Source organism: Bos mutus, chromosome 16 (assembly GCF_027580195.1).
Source record: "Bos mutus isolate GX-2022 chromosome 16, NWIPB_WYAK_1.1, whole genome shotgun sequence".
NCBI lineage: Eukaryota > Metazoa > Chordata > Mammalia > Artiodactyla > Bovidae > Bos > Bos mutus.
In genome coordinates this window covers 44045033-44069226 of record NC_091632.1, presented here as the reverse complement: position 1 = coordinate 44069226, position 24194 = coordinate 44045033, and the positions used below count along the sequence as shown (strand labels likewise).

At 52.1% G+C, this 24194-nt stretch overlaps 3 protein-coding genes across 13 annotated transcripts in view; 1 reads left to right on the top strand and 2 right to left on the bottom strand.

Annotated features, from left to right (window-relative positions):
• FBXO6 (F-box protein 6) overlaps positions 1 to 10174 on the bottom strand; it is an 18013-nt gene extending 7839 nt beyond the window's left edge. Inside the window, exons 1-3 of one of the 7 annotated variants that reach the window (XM_070385235.1) lie at positions 10056 to 10174; positions 6987 to 7120; positions 422 to 607 (exon numbers count right to left, since the gene is read on the bottom strand). The gene's annotated coding sequence lies outside the window, so the exon portion shown is untranslated. Of the gene's footprint in view, positions 1 to 421; positions 656 to 6986; positions 7121 to 8230; positions 9178 to 9850; positions 9989 to 10055 lie in introns of those variants that run through there. The other 6 variants (XM_070385240.1, XM_070385234.1, XM_070385233.1 and 3 more) reach the window with 6 other exon arrangements.
• FBXO2 (F-box protein 2) lies at positions 10050 to 24194 on the top strand. Of its 2 annotated transcripts, XM_070385232.1 has the most exons (7): positions 10050 to 10328; positions 16597 to 16746; positions 21054 to 21428; positions 21864 to 21993; positions 22063 to 22158; positions 22613 to 22751; positions 22966 to 24194. In XM_070385232.1, the coding sequence occupies exons 2-7, from the start codon at positions 16734 to 16736 to the stop codon at positions 23098 to 23100; spliced, it is 888 nt and encodes a 295-aa protein (XP_070241333.1). In that variant the 5' UTR covers positions 10050 to 10328; positions 16597 to 16733; the 3' UTR covers positions 23101 to 24194. The 2 variants fall into 2 exon arrangements, with proteins under 2 accessions (XP_070241333.1, XP_005901369.1); XM_005901307.2 differs by lacking the exons at positions 10050 to 10328; positions 16597 to 16746 and adding an exon at positions 17646 to 17780 and having other exon boundaries at positions 22966 to 24192.
• On the bottom strand, positions 12684 to 17597 carry FBXO44 (F-box protein 44). Of its 4 annotated transcripts, none has more exons than XM_070385243.1 (6): positions 17511 to 17597; positions 15929 to 16203; positions 14710 to 14836; positions 14472 to 14567; positions 14228 to 14363; positions 12684 to 13310 (listed from the first exon to the last, which is right to left on the bottom strand). In XM_070385243.1, the coding sequence occupies exons 2-6, from the start codon at positions 16194 to 16196 to the stop codon at positions 13167 to 13169; spliced, it is 771 nt and encodes a 256-aa protein (XP_070241344.1). In that variant the 5' UTR covers positions 16197 to 16203; positions 17511 to 17597; the 3' UTR covers positions 12684 to 13166. The 4 variants fall into 4 exon arrangements, with proteins under 4 accessions (XP_070241344.1, XP_070241343.1, XP_070241342.1 ...); XM_070385242.1 differs by lacking the exon at positions 17511 to 17597 and adding an exon at positions 17295 to 17501; XM_070385241.1 differs by lacking the exon at positions 17511 to 17597 and adding an exon at positions 17096 to 17224.

Here is a 24194-nt window from a genome sequence, read left to right as displayed (position 1 = left end):
GGTTGCCCTGCCCTCCTCCAGGGGATCCTCCCCACCCAGGGATTGAACCCGAATCTCTTTTGTCTCCTGCATTGGCAGGTGAGTTCTTTACCACTAGTGCCAACTGGGAAGCAAAGTTATGCTCAAAACTGAAGGAATTAACAAGAACTTTGGAATGACACAGTGTAGGAATAAACATGGAGTAATTAGACAGTATTGTTATCTCCAAGAAAATCTTTGGAATCAGATGTTTCATCAGTGGTACAGATTATAGGTTGCAAATGTAGAGACTCAATTGGCTAAGAATCCAGGGTCAGTTTTATAGTCTAGATGAAAGACAGTCACATCTGTGAATATTGAACCTTCTAACAGGCCTTGTCTAGACATCTGGGGCAAGCCGCCTCATTGCATGTCATCTGCTTCAATTCCAGGAAATCTTTACCTTCAGGTCACCAGATGGTGTGCAGGTCCAGTCAGGGTCTGGTGCTTTCTTTAGATGCGTCACATGAATCCAAGAGTCTCTTCTCTGGAGTCTGGCAGCACAAGGGGAGGTTAGCAGCAGCTGGGGCCTTTCCAGGGAGGCTGAAGAGAGTCCTTCTTGAGGTGTCTTTTCCAATAGATGAAATCTCTAGGTTGAAAGGTGTGATACTTAAGGTCTTCATCTCCCAAGAGCACACTATGAAGAAGATTTTATAATAAAGGCTTAATTGCTTCCATTAAAAATAACAATGCTCTGGTAGAGCAATGTTCTTCATAGTAGCTCAGCTGGTAAAGAATCTGCAGGCAATGCAGGAGACCCTGGTTCGATTCCTGGGTTGAGAAGATCCCCTGAAGAAGGGATAGGCTACCCACTCCAGTATTCTTGGGCTTCCCTGGTGGCTCAGCTGCTAAAGAATCTGCCTGCAGTGCAGGGGACCTGGGTTTGATCCCTGAGTTGGGAAGATCCCCTCAATGAAGGCATGGCAACCCACTCCAGTATTCCAGTAGCTGATGTACTTAGATTTTTGTTTTTCTGAGCTCCTCAGGCAGCTCAAATGGTAAAGAATCTGCCTTCAGTGCAGGAGACCTGCATTCGATCCTTGGGTCGGGAAGATCCCCTGGAGAAGGAAATGGCAACCTACTCTAGTATTCTTGCCTGGAGAATCCCATGGACAGAGGAGCCTATCGAGCTGTAGTTGATGGGGTTGCAAAGAGTCGGACACAACTGAGTGACTAACACACACAATATTAAAATATATCTCTTATCAGCTGTGGGGACTTGCGCAGTGACTCAGTGGTAAATGGGAGACGGAGGATTGATCCCTGGGTTGGGAAGATCCCCTGGAGGAGGGAATGGCAACCCACTCCAGGATTCTTGCCTGGAAAATCCTAAGGACAGGAGAACCTGGCAGGCTATAGGCCAGGGGGTCACATGTTATCTCAAAGTCATAGGCTGCTCCAAAGGCATACTGTCAGTATAAATGTAAGCAGTTTTGCCTTGGCTAAACTTTGAAGCCTCCATGAGAACATATAGTTCAACCTGTAGGGTAATTAAGCCATAGGTAAAGATGTTCCAAGGGGATCAAACCAGTCAATCCTAAAGGAAATCAACCCTGAATATTCCCTGGAAGGACTGATGCTGAAGCTCCAGTACTTTGGCCACCTAATGCAAAGACCCTGTTGCTGGGAAAGATTGGGGGCAGGAGGAGAAGAGGGCAAGAGAGGATGAGATGGTTGGATCGCATCACTGACTCAATGGACATGTGTTTGAGCAAACTCTGGGAGACAGTGAAAGACAGGGAAGCCTGGCATACTGTAGTCCATGGGGTGACAAAAAGTCAGACAGGATTTAGCCAGTGAACAATGAACAAAGGTGTTGCTTCAACAATATCAAAAGGAGTTGTAATAGCATACACAGCACAGTATTTACCATTTTCTCCCTTTAAATAAGGACCATCAGTAAACCATGAAAAATCTGCAGTGATTAGAGGTATCTCCTCTAAATGATTATGTGGAGTCAAAGAGTGACCTGTGAGGGTCAGGTAGTGCAGGGGTTTCGTGGTGAAGGAGGGGAGAAGAGCAGCTGGGCTGAAGTTAGTAAATGTGAAAGGGTTATGTGGGGAGCAGTCAGCAAAAGGATTTCATACGAGGTGAGGCAACTGACTGAAAAGTGTTGAGTGGATGAGAATTCAGGAGGGCTTCCACTACCTGGGGTACAAACGTGGTTGAATGGAATCCCATGGTTATCTCTTCAGTGGCCTTAAGCAGAGGGCAGTGGCAGGAATGGCTGAGACATGGGTGGAGGTCGGGGGGAGGTATTCCTGCACTGCAGGGTCCAGCTGTTGGCTACAAAACCCTGCAGGTCGATGATGGTCCCCATGTTTTTGGGTGAGTGGTCTGAGGACAGTCCCTGCCTTCTCATACACAAAGAGGAAAATGGGAAGCTGGTGATTAGGATGTTCAAGTGCAGGTGGTCTCATTAAGATTTTCTTTAAGTCTTCAAAAGCTGTATCATCTTGACCTGTCCAATTAACGGAGTCAACTTTACCGGTTTTTAATAAATCACGTAAGGGCTGAGCCATAGAGAGAAATTTGGAATCTGATTTCAATAGTAACTAGAGAGCTGAGAAAGCCTCATAACTGGTGCTTAGTTTTTGATTTGGGGAAGTTTAGGATGTCATGGAGCCTGTTGTGCAAGTGTAAGTCACTTCAGTCTTGTTTGACTCTTTGCAACTCTATGGGCTGTAGCCTGCCAAGCTCCTCTGTCCATGGGAAGAATACTGGAGTGGGTTGCCATGCCCTCCTCCAGGGGACCTTCTCAACCCAGAGATGGAACTTCACATCTCTTCCATCTCCTGCATTTGCAGGTGGGTTCTTTATCAGCAGTGCCACCTAAGAAGCCATTATGGAGCCTATCTGGATCTAAACATAGTCCCTGTTCTGAGATCAAGTGATCTAGATATCAAAGCTGAAATTGAGCAAAGTGCAGTTTTTCTTTGGAGACTTTATGTTTCAAAGTTTTAGCAAGTGAATGCTGTCTTCCTGTGAGGAGGTTTGAGAAGGAGAGCACAAGAGCAAGTCATCTATGTATTTTAACAAAGGAGAATCTGTAGAAAACTTTATATCATCTAAATCAGCTTTCAAGAAATGTGAAAAGTAAGGACTTTCTGTGAAACCCTGGGGCATCACTGTACAGGTGTACTGTTGTCCATTCCAGGTGAAGGCAAAAAGATTACTGGTTAGTTTTATCAACTGGAGTACTGAAAAATACATGCATAGATCAATCGCAGTGAAAAACTTGCTTCCACAGGGAACAGACGTCAGTAGCATGTGGGGGTTAGGAATAACTGGGTGTTGAGAGATAGCAGTGTTTGATGCTTGGAGGTCCTGGACAAGCCATCTTCAGCACCTGGGTTTTACCCCTCGGGTAAAATAGGGGTATTACAGGGACTATTGCAATGGATAATGAGACCATGAGCCTTGAAATCTTCTATTATGGGCTTTACACCTTGAAGGGCTTTTTTACTTATAGACTATTGATTAATTCTGGAGAGTTTAGAGGGATCTATTTGAATCTTAATGGAGGTACACTGTGAATTTTGCCAGTATCAGTTTGAGATTTGGCCCTTAAGGAGGGTGGTAGTTGATTGATCAGGGACAAACAATTGGTATTTTCAGAATCAGCCCCTGTACTGTTAGACACAGAACAAATAAAAGATATCAAAAGGTCTTTTCATTTACCTGGCTGGCTATTTTGATGGCTAGTGTCAAATTCTAGAATTATTTCCACCTTTTGGGAGGAAGAAATTCTGGTATAATACTCTTCCAAGAAGCCTTAACCTAATAATGAATGGAGTTGGAGGAGCTAAGAGAATGGGTGTGTATCTCTCAAAAGGCCCAAACAAAAGGGAGAAGGCTTGGAGACAGGAGCCTGATGAAGGTTATTAGAGATCCCCTATCTGAACTGTATTAGTTCTCTGCAGTGGGGCTGAGCTCCAAGAGTGTGGCTCTGCTCTCAGTAAGGACAGAAATTCCTTCCTAATCTGGAGAGATGTTTCTTTTTTTTTTTTTTTTTAAATTTAGATTTATTTAATTGGAGGCTAATTACTTTACAATATTGTATTGGTTTTGCCATACATCAACATGAATCCGCCACGGGTGTACATGTGTTCCCAATCCTGAACCCCACTCCCACCTCCCTCCCCATACCATCCCTCTGGGTCATCCCAGTGCACCAGCCCCAAGCATCCTGTATCCTGCATTGAACCTGGACTGGCGATTCGTTTCTTATATGATATTATACATGTTTCAATGCCATTCTCCCAAATCAACCCACCCTCTCCCTCTCCCACAGAGTCCAAAAGACTGTTCTATACATCTGTGTCTCGCATTTTGCTGTCTCGCATACAGGGTTATCGTTACCATCTTTCTAAATTCCATATATATGTGTTAGCATACTGTATTGGTGTTTTTCTTTCTGGCTTACTTCACTCTGTATAATAGGCTCCAGTTTCATCCACCTCATTAGAACTGATTCATTAGAACTGATTCAAATGTATTCTTTTTAATGGCTGAGTAATACTCCATTGTGTATATGTACCACAGCTTTCTTATCCATTCATCTGCTGATGGACATCTAGGTTGCTTCCATGTCCTGGCTATTATAAACAGTGCTGTGATGAACATTCGGGTACACGTGTCTCTATCAATTCTGGTTTCCTCGGTGTGTATGCCCAGCAGTGAGATTGTCGAGCTGATCAACAGGGAGGATTGGGAAAAGCCCCTGTAGTTCTTGGAGCCCTCTCACTGGGCATTAGAAGGATACTAGAAAGGCTGATGAGAGACGTGATGAGAAGACTGAAAGCTCCTGAAATGCTTAAATGGGTAAAAATCTTTTTTCTGATACTCTGATTCTCTGCAATACCAGAAACTAGAAGGTTTTGGATCTGTTTAGGGACCTTCACTTGCTGGAGCTGAAGATTAAGAATTTTAGAGGCCTTTCTTTCTGGTGGCTCATTTAGGAAGCAAGTAATCTGATTTACCAAATGAATCTAAGAGTGGACACAGTTTCCCATTCCATTCTCATGCTTTTAACTAAAATAAAAAGATCCCAGTCCAGTCCATTAATAAACATGGAAGTAACAGTTACCCAAGGGGACTCAACATCCGAAGGAAGTTGAATATTTCTTTTAAAATAACCTGAAATCATACAAATGCTCAGAGATTGCTTTTTCCCTCCAGAGCACCAGAAATGCTTCTAATGGGCAGTCACTGTTTAAAAACAACTGGGCTATATGATGATCTTTTACTTGTATCTAGTTTGTTTCACTTTTTCTATTTCATATTCAGTGTTCCCATTTCATCTAGTTTATGTTCTCCAATATCTCCATCTCTTTTTTTTTGATGTTCTTTCTCAAGCCTTTATCAAGTGTAGTAGAAAAGCTTTTGTATACATATACAAATATGTATTATATATACTTTAGAAAACTTACACATTTTTGCCCAACTGAAAAATTTATGACATTTTGATTCCACTTGTTTGACTTAGTATGAATAGAATGCTAGATTTTTAATTAAAAAATAGATATGCAACAAAGGTTTACTATGTAGCATAGTGAACTATAGTCAATATCTTGTAATAACACATGATGGAAAATAATTTCAAAAATAATATGTGTATTTGTATCACTGAACAACCTTGTTGTGCACCTGAAACACTGTAAGTCAATTATATGTCAATAAAATACATATATTTTAAAAAATTAACCTTAGGTCGGTTAGACTAATCATGAACAGAATAATCATCAGATTTTTGTGTGTAAGGCTGCATCTCGTTCCAGTCAATAAGCTTAGGAAAAGCTACTGTCATTGCTCAGTGGAGGTTTTCAATGAGTGTTCTAGCCTCTTGCCAAAAGGTAGGGTTTTGCTCTACTAAAACCCTTCCAGAATGTTCCCATGGGGCTACTTTCATCCAGTGCTTACTTGACACTCACCAACAAGCACATGGATTGATATCAATCTGAGAAACCAGACTGGCAGGTTTGAAAAACTGTATTAAAATCTCCGGCAAACCTATGGGGGATCCTCTGTTACTTTAGGAAACGCTTTAACTATGGCTCACAATTGGTCCAGGGAACATAGGTAATCTGGGATTTATTTCAATCCTCAGAAGATTGACTTTAAGGAGCATGTTCCGATAGGTTCAGAGCAAGGGAGCATTGGGGAGCCAGCATCCACAGACGAAGAAGAGAGGGCAGGGGAAAAAAGGCCTCAGAAACTGTTTTGTCTTTAATGTTTGCCTCAGTTACTTTGAACAATTTTAAGAAAGGAAATCTGGGGAGTTCAAAAGTTTCCTACGTTGGTCACTGATGTTCTAAATTACATCTGTTTCAGTTGGTCCATTTAGTTAAAAATGCTTACAAGGAGAGACAGTAGGTTTTTTTTTTCTTTTAACATAAAATTGCCTCAGGTCCCTGAAAAGGGGAGCACCGTCAAAACATTTTTGTATAACTAGGATCCCATTTTTCAGGGCTTTTTCTCTGGAGCAAAAGAATCATTCTTAAACAGCCCCCAGGCCAAATATCAGCACAGTTTCAATAGGAAAAGCCTGGTTCTAAAAGTAGTTGGACTGGAAGCTAGCACAGTTAGGAACAGTCTGATTTCAACATGGAGTGAGGCCTAAGGGCTAACTAAGTATGCACAGACAAACAAGGCCTTAATAAAAAAGGATGGCACCTTCAAACTGATTCCAAATAAAGCCTGTGTGTTAGTCGATCAGTTGTGTCCAACTCTGCTACTGCATGGACTGTAGCCCGCCACACTCCTCTGTCCATAGGGATTTTCCAGGCAAGAATACTGGAGTGGGTTGCCATTTTCTTCTCCAGGGGGTCTTCCTGACCTGGGGATCGAACCCGGGGCTCCTGCATTACAGGCGGATGCTTTACTGTCTGAAACTACTAGGGAAGCCCCCAAATAAAGCCTGGAGAGCTGCAGAAAGAGCGGAGCTCGGATCCAGGAGGAAAACTTACCCTCAAACTGCCAGGCTGGCAAGAAAGTAGTGAGCCCAGTGGGTTCCTTGAGTTGCGGCACTTGTTTGCTCACCAGCCTTGGAGTTGTTGGAAGATCTTCTCTGGATCTCCGTGAAACCTCCGTGTAAGTTAACCTAAAACAGTAAAATGGTCACTTTTTTTACTAGCAAAACCGGTTTATTTTGGAGCAGCAAAGAACTGCAATTCAGGCTATGCAACTTCAGCAAGCTACTTACAAGTCGTACTCCGGTAAAGGAGAAGGGACTCTAATTTTTATAGAGGAGAAGGGAAAGTTGGGTGGGGCTGTTATAAACAAAAAAATTCACTGGAAGATACTAGGAGTTGGAAGCATAATGGCTTGCCATTGGTTGAGTTGTTAGTCTCTCACTGGCTGAGCTGTTGCCAAACAAGGAGAAGATCTTTTTTGCTTTCTGTTTGCAGCAGTATTGTCACTTTCTGCCAGAAATGCCCAGTATGCCTCTTGATGCTGGGATTGTACTATCAGTTTCCCTTTATTAATTTTCACACTGTTCACAGTCTTCTCAACACATTCATCCCATAAAAAATGAGGGTGGGCACACTGGCACCTGCCCAGGAAGAAGCATTTTACTAATCCTAGAGGAAAAAAAAAAAAATCGGAAAAGTTGATGGCACCCCACTCCAGTACTCTTGGCTGGAAAATCCCATGGGCGGAGGAGCCTGGTGGGCTACAGTCCATGGGGTCCCTGAGAGTCAGACATGGCTGATCGACTTCACTTTCACTTTTCACTTTCATGCATTGGAGAAGGAAATGGCAACCCACTCCAGTGTTCTTGCCTGGAGAATCCCAGGGACAGGGGAGCCTGGTGGGCTGCTGTCTATGGGGTTGCACAGTCGGACACAACTAAAGCGACTTAGCAGCAGCAGAGAAAAAAATAAACAGATAAATAAAGTACTTTTCCCCAGGTCGAGAAGATCCCCTGGAGTAGGAAATGGCAACCCACTCCAGTATTCTTGCTGAGAATCCCAGGGACAGGGGAGCCTGGTGGGCTGCTGTCTAAAACACAACTCCATGGCAGCAGAGAAAAAAAAATAAACAGATAAATAAAGTAGGTCCCCTGGTGGGCAACCCACTATTCTTGTCCATGGACAGGAGCCTGGTGGGCTATAGTCCATGGGGTCGCAAAGAGGTGGACATAACTTAGTGACTAAACCACCACCACCACCACCACCACAAGGTACATATAGCTCCTGCAAGGACTCACCTTCTCTCTGCTTCCTCCTCCCTCTGGGAAGGCAAAGAGTCCTCCTGACCTAGCCCCTGTCCTGCGGGGCCACTCCCTAGACCTCTACCCTAGTTTCCTGTTGAGACTCTGGCCTCGAGCCTGGCTCCTATGGTCCCCTGGTCCTTTGGGCAATGATGGAAAAATACTCCTTGTGGCCAGGTCTTCCCATTTTTCAGGAGAAATTTTAAACATTTTTTTTTTAAACATGAAATCTGTCGATTTTTAAAAGTTGGTAACTTCTAAAAGCATTGTCTAGGCCAAATAAAAGTCCCTGGGCTTAAAGTTCAGTTCAGTCGCAGTCGTGTCTGACTCTTTGCAACCCCATGAACCACAGCATGCCAGGCCTCCCTGTCCATCACCAATTCCTGGAGTTTACTCAGACTCATGTCCATTGAGTCAGTGATGCCATCCAACCATCTCATCCTCTGTTGTTCCCTTCTGCTCCCGCCCTCAATCTTTCCCAGCATCAGGGTCTTTTCAAATCAGTCAGCTCTTCGCATCAGGTGGCCAAAGTATTGGAGTTTCAGCTTCAACATCAGTCCTTCCAATGAACATCCAGGACTGATCTCCTTTAGGATGGACTGGTTGTATCTCCAAGTTAGAAGTGTCTTAACCTGTAGTCCAAAGTCTGGTCCCATGATATTGGGCTTCCCAGGTGGCTCAGACAGTAAAGAATCTGCCTGCAATGTAGGAGACCCAGGTTTCATTCCTGGGTCAGGAAGATCCCTGAAGAAGGAAATGGCAACCCACTCCAGTATTCTTGCCTGGAGAATCCCATGGACAGAGGAGACTGGTGGGCTACAGTCCGTGGGGTTGCAAAGAGTTGGACATGACTGAGCGACTAACATCAGGTGGCATTAGCGGTAAAGAACCTGCCTGCCAAAGCAGGAGACATAAAAGACGCGGGTTCGATCCCTGGGTCGAGAAGATCCCCTGAGGGAGGGCATGGCAACCCATGTTATTACTGAACCCCATTCCCAAAGCCTGACTGCAGAGGGGGTAGTGGGGGGTGGGGGTGGGGTGGGGGTGGGGGTGGGGGTGGGGGTGGGTGAAGGTCATCCTGGGGCACTCTTTAAGTGGAAACGTCTACATCAGCGCTAGGAGGCAGCCTCTCGCACCTACTGGGCTTCCTGCGTACCAGTCCAGAAGCCACGCACTAGCCTTTTCTCCATTGACTCTCCCCAGAACCCCTTGAGACCCTGTTACTAAGTCCATTTCCGAGAGCGGAAGCTGAGGCTTGGGTAAGTTTGGCCTCGTCCCAGGCCCCGCGGGCGTGACGGTGACCAGAATCCCTAGACTGTCTCCTGGCCAGGGTGCTGCTCTGGAGGTGAGGCGGCAATGGCCCCGGAAGCCTAGGATGCTCCGGGACAGCCAGGTGGGGAGGCGAGGGATTACGCGCCACGGCGACCAGACCCCGGCGATTGGCTCCGCCCCCGCCACGCCCCGCCACGCCCGGAAGGGGCTCCCTCCGTCTCTCTCCGCCTGCCGCGGGTGTCGGCCCGCAAGTGACGTTGTTCTCGGGTTCGGTCAACATTGGGAGACCCAGAGACCCGCAGCGCCTGACATCCAAGCCCCATCCCGCGCCTGTCGCCCCCCTACCCGTCCCCCGGCTGGCCTGAGACCTGGGCACGGGAAGGAGCGCTCCGCGGGACCGGAGCTCGGTATCGGCCTGGAGCCTGCGGCCTCCTAGGTGCCGTGCGCTCTCGCCCCGCCCCGCGCCTGCGTCACCGCGCCGCGCTCCGGCCGCCTCCCTCTGGGCCGCTCCTAGACCTCGCCAACCCAGCGCCGGAACCCCTTCACCCACCGTGTGCCAGGGAGTCTGGGGCCGCGTCAGGGGAGCTCCAGGCCTCAAGCGTTCCCTTCTAGGCGGCGGGCGGCTCAGCGGCGGGGACTGACCTTCTCTCCTCCTTCCCGGGAAGCCTCCTGACCCAGCTCCTCCCCTCTGGGGCCACTCCTTAGACAACTACCCGGGATCCCTGGACTCCGGGAGCGAAGTGGGTCTGGAGGGAGACTGCTGAAACTCTGGCCTTGAGCTTGGCTCCTACCATCTCTCGGGTAGCCCTCAATTAACTCAAAGGTAATCCACTCTGTGTTTTTTTGTTAAGATTAAGTTAATTCTTTTCTCTATTCAGGGCTTCCCTTGTGGCTCAGCTGGTAAAGAATCCGCCTGTAATGTGGGAGACCTGGGTTTGATCCCTGGGTTGGGAAGATCCCCTGGAGAAGGGAAAGGCTAGCCACTCCAGTATTCTGGTCTAGAGAATTCCATGGACTGTATAGTTCATGGGGTCGCAAAGAGTCGGACACGACTGAGCAACTTTCACTTTCTCTATTCAATAAATAATTAGCACCTACTTCAGGGGCTTCCCATGTGGCTCAGTGGTAAGGAATCCTCCTGCCGAACTGGAGACCTGGGTTAAATCCCTGGGTTGGGAAGATCCCCTGAAGGAGGGCATGGCAGCCCACTCCAGTATTCTTGCCTGGGAAATCCCATGGACAGAGGAGCCCAGGGGCTGCAGTGCATAGGGTCTCAAGAGTCGGACATGACTGAGCAACTGAAGAACAACACTTCAGGCAATCACAAAGGGTCATAAAGGCCCGCACTGCCCAGGGGTGCCTGATCCAGGCTAGGCTGTTAACTCAGGGCTGTGTCTCCTCCAAGACAGAGTGTCCTTTGCTGACTTGCCCTACAGTTAAGTGGGTGGTGGTTCTGAGACAGGCTGGGTGGGACCAGGGACTCTTTGCTGCAGGGCTTGCACCTGCTCAGAAGTCCCCTTGAGCAACAAAATACAAAGAAACTATAAGACACTGAAAATAACTGCCTGCACACTAAGTTGGGGGAAATTATGGACTAGATACAAAAGACCAAAAATCCAGTTGTCACTTCTGAAAAGCTGGGAGCAAAAGCAAATACTACAGATGCCCCCTCGCACACATCACCAAAGGGGTGGGCAAACTACCTAGGCCACCCCTCCAGCCCAAGCCCTGGACACACCCCTAACAACCCTACCGTCACCCTATGTAAGGAACCAGCTCACCGAGCTGAGTCCCCCCACCCCCACACCTGCTCCCACCCCTGCACTCCTGGAGCTAGCCAGGGAGCAAGGAAACCTGTTATTTGATTTCTTTCCCTCCAACTCTAGTGGAGGTCCCAATAAAGGCTTATTTGAACTTCTTATCTGGCATCTTATCAATTTCTGTTGATAAGGAGAGTGAAAACCCTGGTCAGTAACAGTCCCTGCCCTGGTTGAGGCCCTAATTTAGCTAACTGTTGAGTGAAGATAATGCAACCTAACAGTACTTATTGAGCATCTACTGTGTGCCAGGCACCCTTATAAATTCTTGAAAGTGAAAGTCACTCAGTCGTGTCTGACTCTGCGACCCCATGGACTATACAGTCCGTGGAATTCTCCAGGCCAGAATACTGGAGTGGGTAGACTTTCGATTCTCCAAGGGAATCTTCCCAACCCAGGGTTCGAACCCAGGTCTTTTGCATTGCAGGCGGATTCTTGACCAGCTGAGCCACTATAAATTCTTAGGCTTTATCCAATGTCAGTAAAGCTCTGGGCAGTGGGAAAAACAGCAGTAAGTACTGCCTGTGGTGGCACTGCTGACCCAGCAAGAGGTGTAGGCAAGAGCTGCCCAAGAAACCTGCATGCCTCACTCCCCAGCTGGTGGCCAGGCCTCCAGAGGAAGCCAGTAGTACTGGAGGGCTGCTGGAGTGTGGGGGTCAGCAGCTCTTCCAACGGTCTGTCCAAGGACCCTCATTCTTCGAAGTCTGGCTCCTGAAATGTCAACCCCTCTCTGTACCTTGGACAGAGCCATACAAGTTGTACCTTCTGCAGGTCAGAGGCAGGACCTCCCATGAAGTTTGCCATTTTCCCCCAGAAAACACAGGGCACATGTTGGGCTGGGAATACCTTTTATTTGGCCACATGCAGCAGGGGTAAGACCAGAGCACAGCTCTCTTTCCAGCATGAGGGAGAGGTGGGAATGTGGGCAGACAGGGTGGGGAGGTCCTGGGAATGGTAGTTCTGAGGGTAGGGTGGGGGCCTGGAATGCTCTCCAAGCTACAGAAAGCATGGTCTAGGCATGGAGGTGGACAGGTGGTTCTGGAAAACCCCTATCCTACTCATTCAGGGTTCACATATCCCAGTTCTCAGGGACCAGTCCTGGCACCCACCACCCCCCTGCCCTGGCTTACCCTGCACAGAATTCCAGGGGGGTCTTTTGGAGAGCCCTGCCCCCACTTAATACCTATGTGGCTTCTGGGGCTTCCCTGACAGTGAAGACTATCTAGACCTGGCCAGGACCCCACCCCACTGGGCCTGACTATCTCAGACCAGGCCTGAGCCTCTGGGCCAAAGCCACCTCCCTGAGTAGGGGCACAGAGTGAGAGAGTTTGAGGGTGGTAGAGAAAGGGGCAGAGGATGGGCCAGCAGAACCCTCTTTCCACTCCTAGACCTGTCTGAGCTACACGGTCACCTCCCAGCATCTGTACTACATAGGGCAGTCACAGGCTTTCTGGAAATCCTGACTGTCCCTGCTCTGAGGGCTCTCAGAGAAGACAGTGAGAAAATGGCCCAGGGAGAGAAGGTAGACACACAGATCTGGGTTACCAGCAGAGCTTGGAGACCCTCCCTCAGAGGTGACAGGGGGAGGAGCCTGGGGGAATGACCTGTACCTCCCTAACTTCAGGGGCCCCATCATTCAGACTGAGACCCCTGGCAGAGAACTAGCTACCCATAACATATGAAGGCTGCACAAAGAGGCTCCACAAAGTGGCAATTGGGGAGTTGGGGGCAAAGATAAACTAGGAAGTCGGGGGGAGCCTGGCCTCCACCTCCCTTTCCCAAGCCCAGCCCTTCTCTGACAGCAGTTTTTCAGTTGGGATTAGGTGGCTGGGGGCTCGGGGGTGTCATGGCAGTGGGGGCCCAATGGTGATGCTGCTGTTGGTGACCCTCGGGCCGTACCAGCCGGCCCAGTAGTGAGTGTCCACGCCGCCGTGCTGAAACCAGATATAGCGGACGCCAGGCGGATAGTTGGAGAAAGTGTGGGAGACCTGGTGGGGGGGGCGGCAGGGGAGGTAAGGAGAGTGGTCAGGAGAGTTGACCCCGAGGGTGGTACTGCCTGAGGGGATGATGGGGCCAGGATGGGCTGAGGGCTTAGTGCTTGACCCAGAGTCAGGAGAATGGAATTTGAGTCCTTACTCTGATTTGGGGCAGACTGCCTCCCTTGTCTATGCCTCAATTTCCTCATCTGTAAAATGAAGCAGAATCTTGCCAGATCCACTCCATGGGATTATGTAAGTGCAGCTCAAAGGAACTGAAGGAAACTTTGCAAGCTGCCAAAAGATGTCCAGTCATCACTGAGCACATGTGGCTATTTAAGTTAAAATTAATTAGTGTTAGATAAAATTAAAAATTCAGTTCCTCAGCTACACTACAAACTGGCTCTTACTAAGCTTTAAGTTGTTGCGTGTGGCTCTGGGCTATCAAACTGGACAGGGCAGACAGACCGTTTCTGTCACTGCAGAAAGTTCTACTGGAGATCACTGGTCTAGATCAGGAGTTAGGAAACTGGTCTAGGGGCCCACTACCTGGTTTTATAAATAAAGTTTTATTGGAACACAGCCATGCCCATTTGCTAAAGCTGCTTTCATGACAATGGCAGAGCTGATGAGCTGAGTAGTTGAGACAGAGACAATACAGCCTGCAAAGCTTAAACTATTTGTATCTGGCCTTTTAAGAAAAAGATCACTGAACCCTGACCTAGATAATAGTTATAACTGGTAGTAATTAGTAGTAGTCAACCTTTTTGAACATATCTTTACCAGCATCATTTCACTGAAGTCTTTTAAAGGTCAGAGCAGCCAAAGCCTAGGTCAGAAGCCGTGGAACTGGGATCTGAACCCAGGCCTGTGTGACTGCGGTCTCAGCCTTGGACAGTGTGCTCCCGTCCCCTTCCCGACTCACACACCTCCCTCCACTTGGCATCGCTCTTCTGCTGGATCATTGCTGGGTCTGGCTGGAAGGTCCCCAGAGGTGCGTGTGCTGACGACAGGAGCTGAACACACAGCTGGTACTTGGACCCGCAGTCTGGCCTGGCTGCGAACCTGCAGGCAGAGGGAGGCCCCATTAGGGCCTTGGAAATGGAGGGCAGGGTGGGGGTGGGGCACCTGAGTGGCAGGCTCCCCGCCCAAGGCCCCGCCCCAGGCACTCACCAGTCTTTGACCTCGATATCTGGCCGTGTGGTGTCCATCAGCTCCTCCCAGTACCCTTCGGCCTTGAGATCCACCACCTGGGACTTGAGGCAGGTGCTGGGGGTGGGTGGAGGGGTGGGAGGGGCTGGGGCTCGCTACCAGGGCCCTCTAGGGCTAGGCCTGCCCTTCCCAGAGCAGGAGTCCTCAAGGTGCAGTGACTTGGGCTTCCCCCGCCTCCCCGAGACCCCATGGATCTTACTAATAAGAAGTCACGAAGTATTTCTTGACCTGGTCATTGGGGAATTCCTTCCTCTGGTCTTTGGAGAGATCTTCCACCTTCCACTCGTCACCTCCATTCACGTCCAGGCTCCAGAATTCAAACCCCTCTGGCGGAAAAGCAGAGTTCACATCAAAGGGAGGCCCCCTAGTGGTCAGTGCCCAAGGGCCCCTTGCTTCCAGCATTTCTCCCTGGATTTCAGCAGCTGCCCTCAAGCCCACAGCTGGGGAACCCTGCACATCCAGTGTGCCAGGCGCCACCATGACTGACTTCTACTGGGAATCCTGACAGTGGGAATGACCAGATGACTTCTGTTAGGGAATGCTCTGACGCCAGGCAGATCTGGATCTAGTCCCAGCTCTACCAATACTGGACTCTGTGACCTTATGCAAGCTGCTTTCTCTGAGCCTTGGTTTCATCCTCTGTAAACTGGGGTCAGGTCAGAGACCGGAAAAGTCTTTCCACAAAGTGTCAGGTTTTGTGGGCTACATATTGACTATCACATAAAACCTTAGAAATTCTTCTTAGCTCCTGGGCCAGATTTGGCCTATGGACCATGGTATGTCAACTGCTGGTCAAGAACATAGCTGTTGGGGAGTCAAGTGAGGAGGCATCTGAAAGTTCTGGACAGCTTTGGGTGGTTTTATTATTTCACTCCAGAATTTGACCACATAATGGAGAATGAGGTTCTCATCCCATCCCAGTGTCTAATTAATCAGTTACAACACAGCAACAGAAAGGGGGGCCTCTGGATGACCACAGAAGTCATGTTTCGCCTGCGGTTGGAATGTGTTGGAAAGAAGATTGGATCTCTCCCTCTTTCATGAGCAAAGTCCCCTTTGTCCTCTGGGACACTCCTAGTAGGCTTAATCCTGGAGTCTGGGAACCAGGCCAAGAAAATATGGTTCTGACTTCTGGGTCTTGTGTCCTGGGCACAATTAGTTCCAACTGGCCAACATTCCTTCTCCTCAGAAAGGTCACTGAGTAATAGAGTGGAATAGGAAATGCCACTGTTGGCCTCAGTTTTCCCATCTGAAAGATGGGTGCCTAACAGCACCTACCTCTTAGGATTAAGGTGAGAGGATGAAAGGCATTAAGCCCCCTAAAGTGCCTGGCTGGCTCATAATAAGTGCTTAATGAATGTTAGCTGACATCACAACAGTGTGTGTGTTTGGGGGCATGTCAGAGCCAGTCAGCATACCACCTTCGGCACATGGATTATGCAGGAGGTTCCTGCGGAGGCTGCGGAGGAAGTAGAAGACCTTCCAGTCGGCCACGGGTTGGTCCCAGTCCTCAGTGATGAAGCCCTCGCGCAGGCACTTGCGCTTCCAGAGGGTCACGAGGTCGATGAGGTCGCGCCAGAGGCTGCAGACCAGGCGGCAGCGCAGGAGCAGCTGGCGGGCGGGCACGTGTGTGAACAACTCGAGCAGGATATTCTCAGGCAGCTCGTTGATGTTCCCCACCGCCATAGCTCTCCTGTGGGCGTTGACAAGCTACACTGCAGACCTGGCCTCCTCCCGAAACCAGGTAGTCGCAGCACCCTGTGGTGGAGGTTCTCCTCCCAGCTCTGCCACTGATTGTCTCAGGAAAGTCACCGGGCTTCTCTGAGCCTCAGTTTCCTGCTCTGTAAAATGGGGCTAGGAACAGTACTTACCTCCTGGAAAGGGTTCAAGGACCCCTCTCAGGAGAAGCTCAGTAAAAGGTGAGCTCTGGTTTGTTTGTTTGTTTGTTTTTAACTGTCACCTCACAATAGCCCCTAAGGGAGGCGAAGGAGGCAGAAGAGGTGGGGTCTGCCCGAGGCCAAACGGACAGGAGCAGCGGAAAGGAGCCTGAGCCCTTTCTGAGTCTAGAGCCAGCCTTTTTCAATAGGCCAGTCTTTCGCCTGGAAATATGAACGCAAAGCCCCGCAGCCTGTCTGGCAAAACAGAGGAGGGGAAAGCATAATTGTCATTGTCTTCGACCGACGTCCAAAGGGCTCAAGCCACTTTTCCGAGACCACGGAGGAAATGACCTGCCTGGGTGAGACTGAAGAAGCGGTAGGCGAGGGCGAGCCGCCTTTCCTATACCCCCACCCCCATCCCCGTGGCTGGGCTCCAGGCCCAGGTGCCCTCGCGCGTCTTCGACTTCCCATCTCTCCTTGTGGCTTTCAAAGTCTAGGCTTGGACCCCTGCGCATCGATGGCGACCCCACTTGGGGCTCTCGCCCGCGCGGCCGCTCGAGGCCGCGCCGCGCAACCCAGCCGCCTGGGCCTTGTTCGCGCTGGGCCTCTCTCGGCACACTGCGGCGGGGCTCGGAACCGCCGAGGTCCCCGGCTCCCGGAACCCGCATCCTCGCCCCGGCGCTCCCCGCGCCAACTCCCACCGGTCACCTGCGCTGGGCCGCCGCTGTGCGATCCCGCTTGGCCGCCGGGGCTGAGCCTGCCTGGACCTGCAGTAGCGGTGGGTGCGGCCTCGCCTCCGCGGCCGACCAAGCCCCGCCCTGGCCCCGCCCCCGCAGCCCGCTCCGGGCCCTGCCGCTTGGGGAGCATCAGGCTTGGGACGCGCCCCTCACCGATGTAGGAAAATTACCTGGGGTGGCGCTGGTCGGCGGGGGGGCGGGCGGTGCCAGGAGGAGCTTCTGTTCTCTTCCTCCGCCTGGGCCGCGCACCCCGCACCCTCCGCGTGAGCCAGACTCTACCCGCCCCCGCACCGCCTCCTCCGAGCAGTCACCCCAGGAGGGCGCTGGGAGACGCCCGGAATGGGCTCCCCCTCCTCCTACATTAAAAAACAAAAACAAAACCCGACCTTTCCAGGCCTCCTGGGTCCGCCAAGGAACCGAGAGCCTCCGGCCTCTAGCCGATCGCTCCGGACTGCAGGGCGTCCCGGCGCGGGGCCAAACGCTGGGCGGGGGCGGAGGCGGGGGCCTTTAAAAGGCTCAGTCCGCCGGGACCCGACTCAGACGCGGGCAGCGCCTTGACTCGCCGCCGCCGCGGGACTCGGACAGCCCCGCAGCGCTCCGGGTCCTCCTCCTCTCGCGAACGCCCTCCGCAACGATGGACGGAGACGGTGACCCAGGTAGCCGCCGCCACTGGATCCACTCTCTCAGTCCAGGAGGGGTGACCGGGGCAGGCGGGCGAATGCTACGGAGAGGGGGCATCAGAGAGCGAGGGGGCCCCCCAGACCCAGAGCGGCAAACTTTCACCCAAGCGGAGCCCTTGAGACAGTCTCTAAGGAGCACAGCCTTCTGTCTGATATCTTGATGTACAGAGGCCTTGAGAGATGACAGGCAAAGGGAGGACTCCTGGGTCCCATTTAATCCGCAGATATCATAGGAGTGATCCATGTTCCTTCCTCCTCCTGGTTTCTTGAGGGTCTAATTGGACCGGGGTCTGGGACCCATCTGCCATGGAAGAGGCCACAAGCCTTTTTATTCCATCAGCTTTTTGCATTTGCCAACTCTGGGCCGTGAGTTGTCTGAATCCCCACGAATTTCTTGGGGTTACTGGCCTCTCCCTACCTTATCCAAGCCTTCCTCCTGGGATCCCTTGTCTGGAGGGGCTATCCTCATTTGGTTGGCTGGATGCCCAGTGGGCACCAGGCCAGTGGTGAGAGAGTTCAGGCATCAGCTCTAGCTGATGCTTAGAGCCCTTTGAGACTGCCCAGTCATCTTGTCTGGCACCAAAGACCCCCTCCTCATCTCTAGGACTTCCCGCTGGGCCTGGAGGGGGTGCTTGCTGAGTCAGGGTAGAAACAAGACCTGCCCATTCCCAGATTCCCTCACCCCTTTGTCATCAGGCCCATCTGAGAGGCCATTGCTTGGGGGAGACAATGGGTAACAGTGATGCTCACTAGGGTGGCTGAGTTGCCCTGCCCCCTAGCCTCTAGCCTGAGTTGCCTCTAGCCCTGAAAATCCTACCTCCTTCAGCTCTTGCTCCCAATCCATGGCCCCCTTGCCACACCTTTCATAGGACCCAGAATGGGTTCCTGCTTTTTCCCAGGGCCCAGCTATTCCCCGGACTCAAGGGCCCAATCCAAGTGAGTGAATAAGCCTCGGAGGCAGTTTCCAGGACCCAGATAACTTTCCGAAGGCAACAATGTGGGGAGTTGTATTTGCTCCAGAGGGGGTGGGGGGCCTGTAATCAGATCTGGGGCCTTGAGTGCCAGGCCTGGGGCCAGGAGAGGGGACTGGGTGAGGTGCACCTTTCTGGGGAGCATCAGGTGTCCACCAGGGCCAGGGCAGGGCAGGGCAGGGGGAGGGGTAGAGAGGTGAGGACACTGGGCCCAGCTCCCTGGAGAGCCGTGGGCAGCAGGGCAGGCAGGTGACATGGCTTCAGGGCAGGCATTTTCCTCTCCGCCATCCCCACAGTTCTATGGTGTGACTTGGGAGAGGCCAGTAAGCCTCTCTGGGCCTCAGTTTCCTCCTGGCCAGAGGGGTGGGTAAAGCACCATATCATAAAGATGTGGCAAAAAAGAAAAAAAAAAAAAAGCTAATAATGAAGGGAACTGTGCCAACTAATAAGATCCACTGAATAAGATATACTGAGGACTCTCTGTGTACTCTGGGCTCTGAAGAGGTAATCCCTGATTCGGCTCTCAGGGGTCTGACTGGGGTTTAGGGGTGGGGAATGCTGCATGTGAGGAGGTGAAGGACCTGGCCAGGTCCTGGCAACCCCTAGCCTTGGGTCTGGGCCCTACCTGTTCCTCCCCTGGTGCCTGGCCTGTTTTCACCACTGCCCTGGCTTTCCAGGGCCCAGCCCTTAAGGAACCCTCCCCACCCCTTCCTACGTCTGAGAGCAATGGCCTCCCCTATCACTCAGAGTGGCTCCATCTCCTCCCCACCGTCTCCAGGGACACTGGGCACACAGTATCTGCTTATTCAAGGCGTGAATGGCCCAGCTGAGGCCAGCCAGGATCCAAGAGACAGTTCAGCCCACAGCTCCTGACATGGGTCCTTATCATAATTTAGAATGCCCTTGCCCACTCCTCAGTGGAGGTGATCATCAGTACCATCTGAATGCCTTGGCACAGGGATTATTCCTATTTTATAGACAAGGGAGCTGAGGACCAGGGATAGGAAAAGGAGTGAAGAAACCCTCCTTCCCAAGTACGTATTACACCTCCCTGTTTGACACACACACTGTCTTTTAAGGAGCCTCCCTCCCCCATCCCCAAGCCCCTGTTTCTTCTTCCTTTCAGGCCTCAGGTCCCTGTGTCCCCTGCCTGAATACCAGCATTGTGACCTTTGACAAGTCATTCCACACCTCTGAGCCTGAGCATTTTCACCTGTGAAATCAAAATTATAACTCCCAACTCCAGGAATCATTTTCTCAAGGCTCTGGTGGTTAAAGGCAGCTCTGGAGCCTGACGATGTGCTCAGTTGCCTCCGTGATGTCTGATTCTTTTTGACCCCATGTGACCAGGCTCCTCTGTCCATGGGATTCTTCAGGCAAGAACACTGGAGTGGGTTGCCATGCCCTTCTCCAGGGGATCTTCCTGACCCACGGATGGAACTCACATCTCTTGTATCTCCTGCATTGGCAGGCGGGTTCTTTACCACTAGCATCACCTTGGAAGCCCCATTGCCTGGGTTCAAATTCAGGTTCCAGTCACTCATTTGCTGTGTGATCCTGGGTGGTTTCACCTTTCAGTGCCTCAGTTTCCTCATCAATGGAATGGGACGATAATACCGACAACCTTGAAGAGATGCTGTGATGATTTAAAGAGTAAATGCAATTTAAATGCTTAGAATGAAATAGGGCCTAACTGTTGGTAGTGTTAGTCGCTCAGTCACGTCCAACTCTGCAACCCCATGGACTGTAGGCCCTCAAGGCTCCTCAGTCCATGGAATTCTCCAAGCAAGAATACTGGAATAGGTAGCCATTCCTTTCTCCAGGGGATCTTCCTAACCCAGGAGGGGTTAGATAAAAGCTAGGAAGGGCGGAACTTCCAACGGTGAGGTGAGAGGACTTTGTAATAGGGGAGGTCCAGGAGGGCTCCTTTGAGGAGGTGACTGGAGCAGAGATCTCAGAGGGCTGTTCGGAGGGATAAGGGACTTCCATGTGTCAGAAATATCATCAGTTATTGCTCTCGGCTCAGGTATGTATGTGGTGTACTGGCCCTGCAAGGGAAACAGTCCTCTGAGGCCACTCTTCAGACCTGGGGCTGGTCGGTGGCCCTGGTCCCCTGGGCTTCCTCCACAAGGCCCTACTCTCGGGTCACGGAATCCGGCCCCAGTTGCGGACTGTCGGAGCGTGGGTGGAGGCGATGCCCTTCACATAGAGGTTGTGGGGCGCGGCGGGGGACAGTCGTGGGGAGTCTCAGCCGCACCCCTGCCCCGCCCACCCTCAGAGAGCGTGGGCCAGCCGGAGGAGGCAAGCCCGGAAGAGCAGCAGGAGGAGGCGAACGGCGGGGAGGAGGCGAACGGCGGGGAGGAGCGACCCGAGGACGACGGGGAGGAGGAGGCGGCATACCTGGACGAGCTGCCCGAGCCGCTGCTGCTGCGTGTGCTGGCCGAGTTGCCGGCTGCCCAGCTGGTGCAGGCCTGCCGCTTGGTGTGCCTGCGCTGGAAGGAGCTGGTGGACGGCGCCCCCCTGTGGCTGCTCAAATGCCAGCAGGAGGGTCTAGTGCCCCAGGACGGCCCCGAGGACGAGCGCGACCACTGGCAGCAGTTCTACTTCCTCAGCAAGCGGCGGCGCAACCTGCTGCGCAACCCGTGTGGGGAAGGTGAGGGGTCGCGCCCTGTCACCCTGGCCTTGGGATCTCAGCTTCCCCTTCCATACAATGGGCCGTAACAAGGCCAGCTTGCTTTGAGCGGTAGATGAGATAAAGTGCTTGGCGCTGTGCCCAGCACAGAGTATCCCCAATACGTACTGTAGTATTATCTTTCTGTCTTGCTCCCTGGGTTAGGTTTGGGGGGGTCCTCTTTCCTTGGGGATCCTTCCATCCCCGGGGACCTGGGGCAAGACAGGTTCCACGGAAGACCCTCCCGAGAGCGTGAGAAAATCCGGGGGAAAACCAGAAGTGCTCACCGTTCCCACCTCCCTCTGCCCAACGTTCAAGGACCACATTTGCCCTCCCTCCACGATGGGGGCAAGAGCCAGTCTCCCCACACCCTCGCAGGGACTGGGTGGCCAGCATGGGGCTGTCGTGTTCCTACAGAGGACCTGGAGGGCTGGTGCGACGTGGAGCACGGTGGGGACGGCTGGAGGGTGGAGGAGCTGCCGGGAGACTGTGGGGTGGAATTCATCCATGATGAGAGCGTCAAGAAGTACTTCGCCTCCTCCTTCGAGTAAGAAGGGGGACGGACGGGAAGGGGAGGGGAGGAGCCTCCACTCCATCCTAACCCCCAGTCTCCCAGGTGGTGTCGCAAAGCGCAGATAATTGATCTGCAGGCTGAGGGCTACTGGGAGGAGCTACTGGACACCACTCAGCCGGCGATCGTGGTGAAGGACTGGTGAGCGGCCAGGGGGCTAGGGGAGTGGGGTCGAGGGCCAACTGGAACCGGCTACTCCGCTTCAGGGACCCCTGCCTCCCTACTCTAGAGGCTGCGACAACATGGGCTACGGGTTTTCAGGAGAAGGTGGAAATCTGCCTCCCCTCTTGAGTTTTAAATGTTGACAAGCTTTTTTGGTTTTGTTTTTCAATATCCATCTGCGATCCAAACAAGAAGTTTCTCGGCAGGTTTGGTTTTGGTCCCAAAGTTCGGTCTGGCCCATCTGGGATTTAGTTATTGGGTTCGGACCTTGAGCAAGTCATTTTCTCTCTCCGTCCTTGGTTGCCTTATCTGTAAAATGGGGTCATTGGTAGTACGGGCCGGCAGGATTAATTTCCGTTAAGAGCTGGCCCCAGAGTACCTGCTCTGCAGGGCTGAAGCCTGCCCGGGGCGCTCGCTCTCTCCCTCGGGGTAGGTACTCTGGTCGCAGAGACGCCGGCTGCCTGTACGAGCTCACCGTGAAGCTGCTGTCGGAGCACGAGGACGTGCTGGCCGAGTTCAACAGCGGGCAGGTGGCAGTGCCGGCGGACAGCGACGACGGTGGCTGGATTGAGGTGAGCTCGGAGTCCGGAGGGTGGCGGGCGGGGCCTGGACGCGAGGGGCGGGGCTTGTGGGCGGGGCTAGCCTTGACAGTAGGAGAGACCCGGAGCAGGGATGCTGCGCTGAAAAGTCCAGGGGACTAGAGGAGAGTCAGGGCGCCGGGGTAGGGGTGGCTGGGGGAGGCCCCAGGGCTCTGAGTCTGACCCTCTCCTAACTCCCCATCCCCAGATCTCCCACACCTTCACCGACTATGGGCCCGGCGTCCGCTTCGTCCGCTTCGAGCACGGGGGACAGGACTGCGTCTACTGGAAGGGCTGGTTTGGGGCCCGGGTGACCAACAGCAGCGTGTGGGTGGAGCCCTGAGTGACCTGTCCTCTAGCCTCTCCCAGCTGCCTTGGAAGGGCAGAGGCCCGGGATTAGATAGGCCTTAGTAGCATCCTCACCCTCCCCACCCCCTCGCACTCCTCTCTGTCCCATACTCTAAGCCCAGCCCCCACACAGGAAGAGAGAGGTTTTGCTGGTATATATTTGCATCCATAAAATAAGATGGGTGAGGGTGTGGGTCTGCACTGGGCCGACCACTAAATCCCCTAGCACTCGTCCTCTAGCACAGTGCCTGCCACTGTGGGCGTTCAATAAATATTATTTGTCGGAGGAAGGAATGAATGAACAAATGGATGAATGAACCACCCTCCCTTTGCTTAGTCTCTATCTCTTGAGGGCCTCTGGCTCAGGCTGGAAAAATACTTGGTGGGGTTCCAGCTGCTCTGGTTTCCAGGGGCCCTTGGGCGGGTGCAGAGCCAGCCGGGCCTGGACCTGCGGGACAAAGGCTGGGATTGTGAGGCCAAGGATGGGGAGCTGAGCCTGGCGCCTGACTGACACCCAAACTGCCCAGAAGCCAGAACAGGGCGTGTGTGGGGGCTCCCTTCCTGGCCTCTCTTGATCCCCTGCCCTGTTCCTTTCTGAAGGCAGGATGGTGAGTGAGGCAGCACCTAGTCTACGGTACCAGTTCTCTTGGGCCCACGATTAGTGCTAGTGGCTCAAGGTGGGAGACTGGGGGGAGGGTGACCAGGTGGGAGGCACAAGAAAAGTCAGCTTGGTGTCTCTCTTCAGTTCATACCCACTTCATGCTGTCTTCCTTGGCCTAGTATCGGATTGAACAGGAGTCATTAGCATCTAGTCTCATGGGTCATTTTCCAAGCCCTGCCCAAGGCCAGCCCCTGGCACTAGTTCAAAGGGAGAGGTGGAGGGAAGGATGTGTACCAGGCTCTGGGACAGGAACTCTTTTTCTGGCCTCCCCAGTAGCTCTCAAGCCCAGCCTCCTCCCCAGGCCTCTCAGCTGCTGGTCTTGGGGGTGGTTGAGGGTCTTGAGAAATCTGTTCTCTCCAAAAGGATGACCAATAAAATCTCCTTGCCCCTCCAGCTTTCCTTGATGCCACCTGCTGGCCAGTGGGCTT